We start from the raw sequence: 12,528 nt of genomic DNA on the forward strand, positions 1-12,528 counted from the left end.
ATTTTACTTTTTTTTTTTTTTTGCAGCTAGGAGTGTAAAAATTACTAAGAAAAAACTATGCTTGATTTTGGGTTCTTTCCTCTGATCTCATCTCCTTGTTCTGATTAGTTTGATTTGATTGGTCAGAAGTGGATTTGATTATTGAAGTATGTTGTATGTTTAGCCTATGGAGACATGTTTAACATAATTCTGAATTGATTTCTATCTTAAAATATAACTTGCTCATTACAAAAGAGAGGAGAAACAGAGAGGGGTGGTGGGGGGTGAGAGGAAAGGTTAAGTCTAATGGGCAGACATTTTCTCTCCACACACTCAGATTTATCTGATCATTAAGCAGCTGCTAGAGGGTGAGAGTGTAAAAGATCTCTGAGGAGAAACCATTTGACATGGGCAGATGCATTAAAATGATCACATACTAAATTTGATGTAGGGAGTACCATCTTACAAAATTCAAAATTATGAAAACACCAAAAATGTTTTCTGTTTTCTGTTGTGGCAGTGTCAATTGCATTTGAATCAATTGGCTCGTTGTGTGTCTTTGTGGGCCCTAGAAGCTCACTCACCCCCATTCCCAAACACACTCACATATGCTCGCACTTCAAACACCCAAACCCGAACACTTGTGCCCGCAAGCTTCTAGTTGTTAGTGGAGCATGATGGGAAAGATCTAATATCATGCGGCATGCGCTGTGATGTAGGCAGATTGACTGACGCACACACACAAGAAAAATACAAACGTATATAGTCTTGATATGTGTGGGGTGATGCATGATGACAGGTTTCTCTTAACCCCTTTTGGGCTGGTGAGGGAAAGATTGTCTTTGGTGTACAAACACCCAGAGAATATGTGTTTGTGCATTGTATACTGTCTGTCTATAATATGTTGGTGGTGGATGAATCAGTGTGGAAAAATAAATTGTTGAGAATATTATCTGGTATATGACGTCTGGTATATGAGTATGAATTGCAAAGGCACTTTAGTCTATCCTTCTTCTTGCTAATAACAATAAAAGAAAATAAAAGCAATGCTTGTATATGTGTGTTCACATATGTTTATGTACTTGAATTTATGGTAAATGTAGTCTCAGTAATATGAAAAAAAAAACAACAATGGTTTATTTTTCAAAAAGTTGACTGAATAAATCCTTTTACATTCTTTCTTTTTCTCTCTTTCTCAGAGGAGGAAACCTCTAATGTTCAGATAATGTGTGCGTGGTGTCAGAAGGTGGGAGTGAAGCGTTATTCTCTCAGTATGGGCTCTGAACTGAAGAGTTTCTGTAGTGAGAAATGCTTCGCTGCCTGTCGCCGTGCCTACTTCAAACGCAACAAGGTAAATGCCCAGTCTCCGCCTCTTCCTGTCCCCTCAGCCAATCAGGCTCCTTCTGTCTGAAGTCACTTCTTCTGTTCTGCCCTAACCTTCATTGTTACTAAATTCTCTGGCTCAAAACTTTAAATGATTCTTACTCCGTTAGATAAGACATTATAAGACTTTTTTTTTCTCTTCAAATTTTTTATACATTTCAGACAGTGACAGGTTTAAAAAGAAGCAGGTATATATAGTAACTCTTCAAGTCATTTCCCCATAAACAGCAGTCTATTTCTAGAGTCTTTATTAGGTTATTGTTGTGATCAACTTAAACAATAATACATTTTTAATTTTCATCCATTGTTGTTTGTACTTCACTGATATTTTTGAACATGATCGGTTCACAAAGACAAGCTGATGGCATGAGTCATTTCTACTATGCAATACATTATAACTGGATAAAATATTAAACTCACTATTTTAAGGATGGGGGTAATGTTGGTTAGTTTTCTTTTAACATATATCACTTTGCATCATTTTTGTTTTTTATATTATTTACATAATATATATATATATATATATTTTTTTTTTTTTACTAAAATACGATAATTTTGGTAAAAATGGATTTCATGGCAGTGGATTAGATCATCTCTGTGATGTTTTGTGGCATTAGATGGTTTCTCTGTTTGATAATATTACAGAAATGATAAACTAACTCACTGAGCGATTTATAGCTTTTGCTCAATCCTTTAACTTTGTTTCCATCCTGTTTATTTTCTTGCAATTATGTAAATAATTGATTGTGCCTGAGATTTACCAGAGCATATCTCTGAAAGTCTATTTTCCCCTTTTAAAGAGATATTTCCTTAAAATACAACACAATAATTCGTTTTATTTTATTACAGAGCTCAAAAAGTACAGCACAGTACAGCATAACAGCAGTGAACCTCATTTAGATTTAGACCTCATGCCATCAGAGTGGGACAGATATTGATTGTGTGTTTTCTCTTCTATCTAAGCTTGGATATGTGAGGAATTGCAGTGTAAGTATCTTGTGTTTGGATTTCTCCTCTCCTCGTGTGTGTTAGAGACTCTCTTGCACACTTATTCACACACTGATGGAACTCATAATATCATGGACGCATGCAAACACACTCTTAGGCACATACACATGCATACAAAAGCACACACACCCACATACACACAAATACACCATCACACATGCATTTGTTCACACACAAGAGTCTCATATGCATGCGTACACACTCCCACATGCATGCATGTTTGTTCACAGCCACCCCTTGCTTAGTGTGTGGTGTGTTTGAAGACAGAGTGGACAGCATGAACAGACCAACGAACATGCAAACATGAGCTTTACTTGCGCTACCACACACACGCATATAAACCTAAATGCATACAGTAGTCTGTGTCATAAACCTAAATGCATACAGTAGTCTGTGTCACACACACAAAAAAATATGGATACACAAAACAGACGTTTGTATAAATCTCATAAATTGTTGAGCAGTGTATGCTCAGGGGCAGAGCTCATATAGCTGCATAAAATGTGTAAAAAATACATACTTTAGTATTTTTTTCTCTGCTGTAGAAATCATAGACCTTATCTATAAAAGGTTGTAACTTGTACAGGTCATAGATATATATTATTCACATAGCTGAATATAAAACATGGTTTTTATGGAACTAGAATAAAGAACAAGCATTTATATGTACATGTGCATATATATTTTGATACTGAAAATACCTACTTTTTAAAAGAAAGAAATTCAAGAAATAAATCAGTCAGAAAATGAAAGAGAGACATACAGTGGTTAAAAAGTGTAGGCAAAAACATGTAGTCAGAAAAATGAACCCCTCCACACAAATACAATATGACTTTTAATTCCATGACAGTGAATTCACAACTGTTAAGAGCTGGCAATATTCATATTTTTGGGTTATATTTCACCCCAAATTCAAAAATAAACAAACAAATAAAATATAGGCAATTACAAATATATATATACAGTATATAATATAATATATAACATATATAATAATATATAAATACATTAGTTTTAATTTCTTTCTTTTTATCTTTTGAATTTGGGGTGGAATGTGGCCTGGACAGATTCTACTTTTTGCAAAGTCATTTTGTGCAATGTAGATTAAGTTTTTGGAGGAATGGCCTGGACATGTTTTTGTGAGATTTACTCTAACATTGATTTAACCCTGTGAAGTTCACAAAAGAGCGTAAGGGTCTGTTGTAAGTCTGCAGTCTAATTTCCATCGTCCATGTTTTTATTATAAAAATGTTAATAGAATTATGCTCAGTGAAAATTGAGCAATTCGCAATTATGCTAAATCCAGATTTTCATAATTTTTTTACTCGTGTATAATAAAGAGAACAGTGTGTGCTGAGTGACATCATCTGATACGCGGTCAGTGTAGTTTGTGATTATTATAGTGTAAACTGTGAGGTCGTTTTGGCACGTCTGTAGACGTTTGGATGCTGTATCTGGTTCTCTGAGGAGACACGTCTGTGGAATGCCAAACGAACGTCTGGCAGAAGCATGTTCATTTAATGAACCACCAATCATAGAGCTGTTTACTTCACTCCTTTGACGATTCTCCTGGCGTTCTGCCACCACTGCGACTCCACCTTTATTTCTATAATTCATTAGGATGGGGAAACTCTATTACGCTCTAAGATTATATGAACATTTTCTCTTTCAATTTTGTCATGTACACCACAAGGTCAGCTGCAAAGATAAGCAGTATTGTGTTTGTGTGTGTGAAATAAGACACTGGGAGGGGCTGTGGGGCGGTGGGTCTGGTTGCGGTCTGGTGTTACTGCAGTAAATACCTGCAGCTGCTACATCTGCAAAACTCAAAACGGAAAAAGAGAAAGCATACACACGCATACGTATCTCTATCATCCCACCGGCCCACCTTGGGTAGTAAAATATCCTCACACCAGCTGCTTCAGGTGATTATAATTCCTCCCTATTAATGGTGTGTGTGTGTGTGTGTGTGTGTGTGTGTGTTTGTTTGTTTGTGTGTGAATAAGGAGTGTCCTCCTCAGAGAAAATGTGGTAAACCTCTGTCAGACACACACGCGCACACACACACACGCGCACACACACACACACACACACACACACACACACACAGTATTGTTACTGTATTGTGTTTATTGTGTCAGACGGTGGGCTCGTTTTACAGTGTCCAAATCCTCAGATTTGCATGTGTGTGTGTGTGTAGGTGCTGAGCTAATGAATTTTGACAAGATATTTTTAGCCTCATGAAACCTTAGAGTAACTGAATATTTGGAATACAGAGAAGTGTGCCCATATATGGTGATTTGTTCTGGACTGAGGTGAATAGGACTGAAATGTATTTGTGATGAACAAGGCTGAATAAGTACAATGAACTGGGGTCAGTCTAACTCGGTTACAGTGAGAGTTTGTTGTAGTGTAGCTATAGTGGCAAATTGTATCATGAAAACAGTTATCAAAAGAACATATCAAAGACTATGGCATAGAAAGTGTTAATGTCAGGCATCACTATCAAAAAAGTAGTGGCATAAAGTATAAAGAAGTTCCATATTGTGTTCTTTTGACATGTACACTTTTGGGCATGGGATTTCTTATTACAGTTTTTCTGAGCTTTGGCTCAATTCTAGAATGAGATTTTTTTCTTAAAATGGAAAGGTCTTTGAACACTTAGTTTCTTGTTCACACTAGATTAGAATTTTTTATTCATTTATTCATTTTAAAAATGGGATGTGTGCACAAAAAAGTACATTAACACTGCACAATCAATTGCATTGTAAAGTTTATAGAATATGTAAAAAAAAAAAAAAAAAAAAAAAAAAACAAAAGGGATAAGTCTCGGTTAGCCTAACGCAGTACACGTAGCAAGGTGTGTGTGTGTATATATATATATATATATATATATATACACAAACAAAGAAAAACAAGTAGAATAGAAAGCTAGAGTTTTTTTTTTTTTTTTTTTTTTAAAAAAAAAAAAAAAAAAAAAAAAAAGATCCAAAGTGATTGAAGGAACACATGCTGCTGAATATTTTTATAGAAACCGTGATACATTTTTTTTTCAGGATTTTTTTTGATGAATAGAAAGTTTAGAAAGACATCATTATATAATCACAAACAAACAATAGATACATTTTCTGATTATTATTATAAGCAATGCATTTACTTATTGAACAGTGGTGTCTTTTGTCATATTGCTATAGCCTTTCTTTTATAAAAAAACAATAAGCAGCTTTAAAGTAAATTTACCATATAAGAAATCTTTACCCTTAGTAAAATTGCAGGATGGCCTCGAGTTGCTAATTGCTTTAGTACAATAATAATGGTAATCATTAGGTAACTTGATATACATCACAATACATGATATTATCATTGCTGCATAAATTACCAATGTTCTCAAAAGTGTCAAAATGAATTAAACAAAAATGTTTGCGTGAAAGAGAGAGAAAGAGACATTGAAGAAAATGTGTACAAATTAACCTCAGTCTTGGACACCTGGGAAAAGCAACCCTTTTTTAACAGCCAAGCAGATGGACTCACAGACAGACAGTCAGACCAGTTTGTGCTTCATGCCATAAAAATGGAATGAAACAGGATTAAATGCAACTCTGCCAATAAGAGCAAGAAAAAAGAGGAGTGTAGACTGAATGGCCATATGCTGTCTGTGTGTGTGTGTGTGTGTGTGTGTGTGTGTTTGTGTGAATGTTCTTCAGTATTTTGGGGTGAGTCAGCATACAGAGTGATGTTCAGCTCAGATGAAGCGAGAACAAAACATTGGGAATATGAAAGACAGAAAGATAGTACAAGCTGAAGAAGCATAGTAAAGCCTGAAATCACTTCCAGGACATTTGGGGACAGTCAGTGGTCAGCAACTGACTAAACATACTAAATAATGTCTTTGTGTGAGGATTAGGTCTTTAAATTTAGGGGACAGAAATTACCAAGTCATTGGAAATGTGTGTTGGATCTTAGTTAAACATCCTTTTCTTGACTTTTTCCATTCATTTCTTCATCTACTGGTTCATTAATGCTTCATTCTGCCAGTGCTCTTCTCCTGCACTGCGTGCCTGTGTGTGTGTGTGTGTGTGTGTGTGTGTGTGTGTGTGTGTCAGGAGAAATTGTAACTCTCCTAAATGTTATTAGTGTTAAAATTGGACGGAGTGTAAATTATCAGCCAGTAAATTATGATGTTGATTTATATACACATATATCATTAATATACTCATAACAAATGAGAACATTCATACATCTATAACCAGTAACTTAGTTATGGCAGGCTTACAAATGTGCAACTGATTTATTCTTTTCTATTCTGAATGTTGGATTACAATTTCTCTATCTCTGAAACAAACTCTTTTAGCTGTCTGTCTGTCTGTCTGTGTGTGTGTGTGTGTGTGTGTTTAAGTGTTGAAGCTATTGCTTCCTCAGGTCTTGTTGCCATGGCGTTGTGACTCACGGTGCAGGGTGATTATTTCATAGCTTCTAGCCAGGAGAACAAACATACACACTCTCAAATCACTGTCTCACACATACATAGACTTGGCCACTCTAGCCACTCACATATTAGCGGACGCACCCTGGGCAACATGTCAGAGCAGTGGAAAAATGCTTATATAGAGTTAATGGGTTAATTTCAACTAACAAATGCATTGCTTTACCCATATGACAGAAAAACAAAACCTCTTCCTTTTTATATACTGTACACTTTACTAATTAATTTGACTTCGATTTGGCAAGTGAAATGACAATGTATTTCAAAGTTTCAGCAAGTGAAAACCTTGTTGTCAGCAGATAGATAGATAGATAGATAGATAGATAGATAGTTGGTGAATGTGCTTTTCTCAGATGTGTGAGTCTGTGTGTGTGTGTGTGTGTTTGTGTGTGTATGGGCGTTTCAGAATGTGCCTCATATGTGTTCCCATCTCTGTCCTTGGAGAAGTACATTTTACCTGGCAATATGCAAAAGGCAAACACACACACACACACACACACACCTGGGTTGGGTTGTGTGATGCCCAGATGGTGGCTGGCAGAGATGTGGTTGAAATGCTAAAGCCCAGGTGGCATAACACACACACACTGTAGCAATTTGGGGCATGTTTTACAATACGGAGGCACAGAGTTGTCTTCACATACACTATCAAGCTCTGCAGTTTTTGGTTACTTAATAAGCCATCAGGTTCAGTGAGTTTTGTGTGTCTGCATGTGGCTTCATCTGTGATTGTGTGTATGAAAGAGGCTTCACAGTGCAAAAGAATGGCGTGTGTGGTTATTATTTAGAGCACTGGCATGCCTCAAGTCATTAAGACTGCGGATATGCCATTTGTGTGAGTGTTAGAGAGTATGCAGCCTCATTAGTGCTATATGTAAATGAGTTGGCTCAAGTCCAGAGGGGTCACAGACACTACACAAAATAAAGACTGAAGATGGCACAAGTGTGTGTAGTGTTGTCACGGTACCAAAATTTCAGTATTCGGTACCGATACCAGTGAAAATCCACGGTTCTCAGTACCAATTTCGGTACCAAAGCAAAACACAAAAACATGCTAATTGAACAACATTTTTATTAATAACGTTAAACAAAAATTAAATGTACAAAACCAATGCCATTAACGTTTTCATTTTTTTAGTACCGACCTGGTACCGAAATACCGGGTCTTTTGACAACACTAAGTGTGTGTATGCGGAGACTGATGTTCTTCAGTTTTTTTGTGAGTGAGGCGTTTGTCAGCAGTGGCATTCAGGTGCTCAGAGACAGAATAAATGCAGGATACTCTATAAAACTCATTGTTTTCTTTTAATTATTTCAGTGCTATTTTATGATATTTCATTTATTTTAGTGTTGAGTATATCAGCTGTGCTTTCTCCCCTGATTTTCTAGAATATTTCTGAATACATTTTTTTTTTCAGCTTTTAATTGAGATATTGCAAGGATTTTTAAGAATCTTATATAATTGAAAACTGTTCTTGTTTCAGTCTACCATACTAATATATAACCTTGGATTACAGAATTTGAATGTAGACGGACACACTCACACAGAATGTCTCTTTTTTCTATATGTCTATTCAGGTCAGCACATGTTGTTTTTATTCTCTCACTCCATTTCCTTATTCACATCATTCCTTCTTTCTTTTCTACATCTGTTATGTGTGTGTTTATTTTCAGTTTTGGCCATGCATAAAAAGGGACATTATGTTTTTCCTTTAGGCCAGAGAGGAGGAGGGCGTTCCACACCACAGCTTGTCCAAAGACACGCCCAGACTTGTCCTCAAGACAAACAGCGATGTGCTTGTAAGATATAAACCATTTAACACCCCAAAATTAGAGATGTAGAAACAGCAAATGCATATTGATTAAGATGATTTAGATTGTAGAAAGATTGTGTGATTGTGGCCATGTCTCAAAGTCTTAAGTCTTAATTCTAAAATATGGTATTGACAAGACATTTGTCTTGTTTGCTCTAAAATATCCAATATTACAAAAATTAACCATTGTTTAAAAAAAAAAAAACATGGTTACTATAGTTAAACTATGGTAACCACAAATTAACCATGGTTTTGCTACCCTAACCATATCGTTTAACCATGGTATTTGTAGTAAAACTGTGGTTATACAAATGGTAATCTATATCAATATCTATATGCTAAAAAAACTCGGTTACTACACATTTACTATAATAAAATCATGGTTAATTTTCGTAAGGGATGTTTTGCCATTTATTTTCTTATTGTGACATTACTGTATTATTATTAGGAATGCACTAATATTAAAATCCTGGCTAATACCAATAAACCAATAATTACTTTCATGTTATGACTGATAAACAATTAAATGTTGATATTAAAATTCCATAAATTAAAAATAAAATAATTAAAAACTAAAATCAGGCATTTTAAATGCCACAAATAAATATAACGATCACAACATAATATTTATAACATATACCATTACAGTATGAACATTACATTAATTATTAACATTACATTAAATTGACATTAATTTTAAGATTTATATTTGGCAGTGTTATTTAATGATTCATGTTTTTAAAGATTAACTTTAATATTGATACCTATAAAATGCCTAATATCGTCAATTAGTTGATATGTCATACAATTATTGGCAGTATACCAAACTTTTGAGACAGTTATTAGTATTAATAAAAATTAATCGTTGTCAATATTTTTTTAATTATAAATACTTTCCATTTTTATGTATTAATATATTTTTTATGCATTACAGTGATGAATATAATGTCACAATTAGAAACCTGATGACTTCTTATGTGGTTGTTTTATTTTGGGCTGCAATATGACCCATAAATTTCTTCGTAAATTCCTAAAGGCTTAGCACTTGACACAAGAATGGCCAAATCACACACCTGCACTGTTAAACTCAAGACTAGATCATGAGGTGTTCTGCTTATCTACTTTATTAGCTGTAGAAACGGTTTATTTCTTTCTGACATTCCATATTTCATGTTTTTGTTTAAACATTGTCAATCTGCATTGAATGTTACTGTTTTCCACATGAATGGACAAGTGGGGTATGTGCATGTGTGAGTAGGTGTGTGTGTGTATAAAATCAGCATATGGCTGGTCGAGAACAGACACATTCTGGGGTCAGAGGGTGTGCGTGATGGGAAAAGAAAAGCATTTGCACAGAAACTTCCTCTCTAACGTTGAGTTGGCAGCCGTACGTTAGCAGGTAATTACAGTAAAATAGCGTACAGCTACTCGCAGCATGGTCACGGACATCGGCTTAACGGCCACAGCAGAAGTAAATGACAGTAATTACCTCTCAACCATGTTAGAGAGAGAGAGCAAAGCAAAATAAGAGTGAAAGATTAAGAGAAAGAGAGAGACAGTGGAGAGAAGCGAGCGAGAGAGAAAAGAAGTCCATTAGGGTAATGTGCAGTAAAATTTCTCTTAGAGCACCATGACTCGTTAAGTGGTCTCCATCTGTCTCGCTTTTTAAACTCAGGAAATATGAAAATCATTTATAATTGAGAATATCCAGGCATGCCCCGAGCTGGTTTGTGCATGTTAACTGGCATGGTCAGAGCTCCCACATTGCTCCCACAGAGCATCCCAAACAGAGCGAAGGCTTCATTAGAAAATCACATTGATTCATGAATGAGTGGTGTCTGTCAGCCTTATTTTTCTCCGCATCATTCTGCGGCAGCCAGCTTCTTTCATATCAAGTCACTTCAAGTAATGCACTAAAGATTTGATTACTGATTCAAAATCAGATGTGCGTTTGTATGTATGTACTGTATATATTTTGATTTGTTCTATCAGTATTTTACTATAAAAAATATCTAAACATCCTTAAAACAAGACAAATTTAGTTGAGAAGCAAAAGTAATATAATAAGACTTTCTTCTGAGAATATATTTTGAAGTTACCCACTTGTTTTAAACATAAACCTCATTATAAAATAGTTGTGCATACAGCAAGAAACACTGTGGGGTAAAAAGAAAAAAATAATTTAAGGTATATTCTCTGAAAACAAGTCTTATTTTATGCAGTTATCTAATGTAAATTTATCTTGTTTTAAGTATGTTTATTTTTACTGGAAAATAAGGTTAGGAAAACTGATTAAGAAACTACGTCTTGGAAGTAGACTTGTGTTACTATGCTATGTGTATATGTATGTAAGCGTGTCTACTTCCAGCGAGCCTCCCTCTCGCTCTCTCTCTCTCTTTATCCGTGTGATGAATGTCCATCATTGACAGTAGTGGCATATGATAAATGCCTTCATTATCTTCAGTGGAACTCTGGCTTTGGCAGTCAATTCACTAGTCTTAAGAGAAATCTCTGTCTCTGCAGTCTGCTCAGGCAGGCCTGAGGCAAATCCTATTCTGATTCGGATTCAAAAGCGGTATTGGCATTATAATCAAAGTTTTAAAGTGCCAATGCATTAGTGAACAGTACACACATTTGGACACAACACATATCAACAGAAGCTTGCATAGGGCTTTGTAGCTATTGGATTTCCTCTGTGTTCAGCTTGTGTGTAGTTATAGCATGAGAGTGTCATTTGTTTCTACTTCATTTTGGGGCAAATTCAAGAATGTAGCACATTACCATATAGTATTTTAGCGTGAGACATGCCTGTTTTCTATGTTAATTAGGCGTATAATAGACACTAATAATAATAATTATACCACAAGCTAGCCCTCAGAACCAATTCACAAAAATGTGGGTGTGTTTGCACCATTACTTAATTTGCATAAACCTTTAGTAAATTGGGAACTAAAACAACTGAAACAGTGCATGCAAATGAACAATGCAATTCATTCTTTGTGAATTCCCCATTCTGTGTGCAGTTAGTTGTGTTGCCAGGGCTGTCTTTGTCTACCTGTCTGTCTTTATGACAAGCCAATGTTTGCAAACAATCATTTAGTAGTATTTCTTTCTTATAGGATAGTTATGTCGATGTTCACCTTTCTATGGTTTGGCCTGTCTATCCCCCCTGTTAAGTTATTCTTTGTGTTAGCAGTAGACATCATATTCTTTAATTACACAGAGTTCCCCAGTTCTGTCTTACTCTCACATGTACACGCAACCAACATTTTCTGTCTCACAGGTTTAAGCCCCTCGTTCCTGTCTATCTCAGTCTGTTGTCACTGTCTTTCTCAGTTAGTGTCACCTGCAGTGCCACAGATACACACTCACATACACACACTCAAAATCCACATGCATAATTGCCCCTTGAAGGGAAAACCTTTTAGTCGTGGCTGTCAGAGTTTGACCCTGCAGCTTGCCTTGGGCAGCTGACTCCTGACATCTTGTAATGAGTGTGCCTGTGTATGTGAGGATGCATGTGTCAAAAATACAGAAAGCCAATGTGTTAGGACGAGTTAGAGAACAATAATCAGAGAAATACACAATAAATACCCCTTTTAGCATTTTATTTATATATATATATATATATATATATATATATATATACAGTTGTGTGAAAAAGTTTTTGCCCCCTTCCTGTTTTTTTAATTGTTTGCATATTTGTCACACTTAAAAGATTCAGATCATCAAACAAATTGTAATATTACACAAAGATAACCTGAGTAAATACAAACTGCAGTTTGAAATTATGATTTCATTTATTAAGGGAAAAAAGCTGTCCAAACCTGCCTGGCACTACGTGAAAAAGTAATTGCCCCC

At 35.4% G+C, this 12,528-nt stretch overlaps 1 protein-coding gene across 2 annotated transcripts in view; it reads left to right on the forward strand.

The window, feature by feature from the left end:
* The window catches only part of LOC107681548 (sine oculis-binding protein homolog), a 32,096-nt gene that overhangs the window by 14,726 nt on the left and 4,842 nt on the right, over window positions 1–12,528 (forward strand). The window contains exons 5-7 of one of the 2 annotated variants that reach the window (XM_016477857.1): window positions 1,179–1,330; window positions 2,326–2,349; window positions 8,570–8,653. In XM_016477857.1, the coding sequence (XP_016333343.1) occupies window positions 1,179–1,330; window positions 2,326–2,349; window positions 8,570–8,653 (260 nt within the window). The remainder of the gene's footprint in view (window positions 1–1,178; window positions 1,331–2,325; window positions 2,350–8,569; window positions 8,654–12,528) is intronic. The other variant, XM_016477858.1, reaches the window with a different exon arrangement.

This window comes from Sinocyclocheilus anshuiensis, unplaced genomic scaffold (assembly GCF_001515605.1).
Source record: "Sinocyclocheilus anshuiensis isolate Anshui unplaced genomic scaffold, SAMN03320099.WGS_v1.1 scaffold2334, whole genome shotgun sequence".
Lineage (NCBI taxonomy): Eukaryota > Metazoa > Chordata > Actinopteri > Cypriniformes > Cyprinidae > Sinocyclocheilus > Sinocyclocheilus anshuiensis.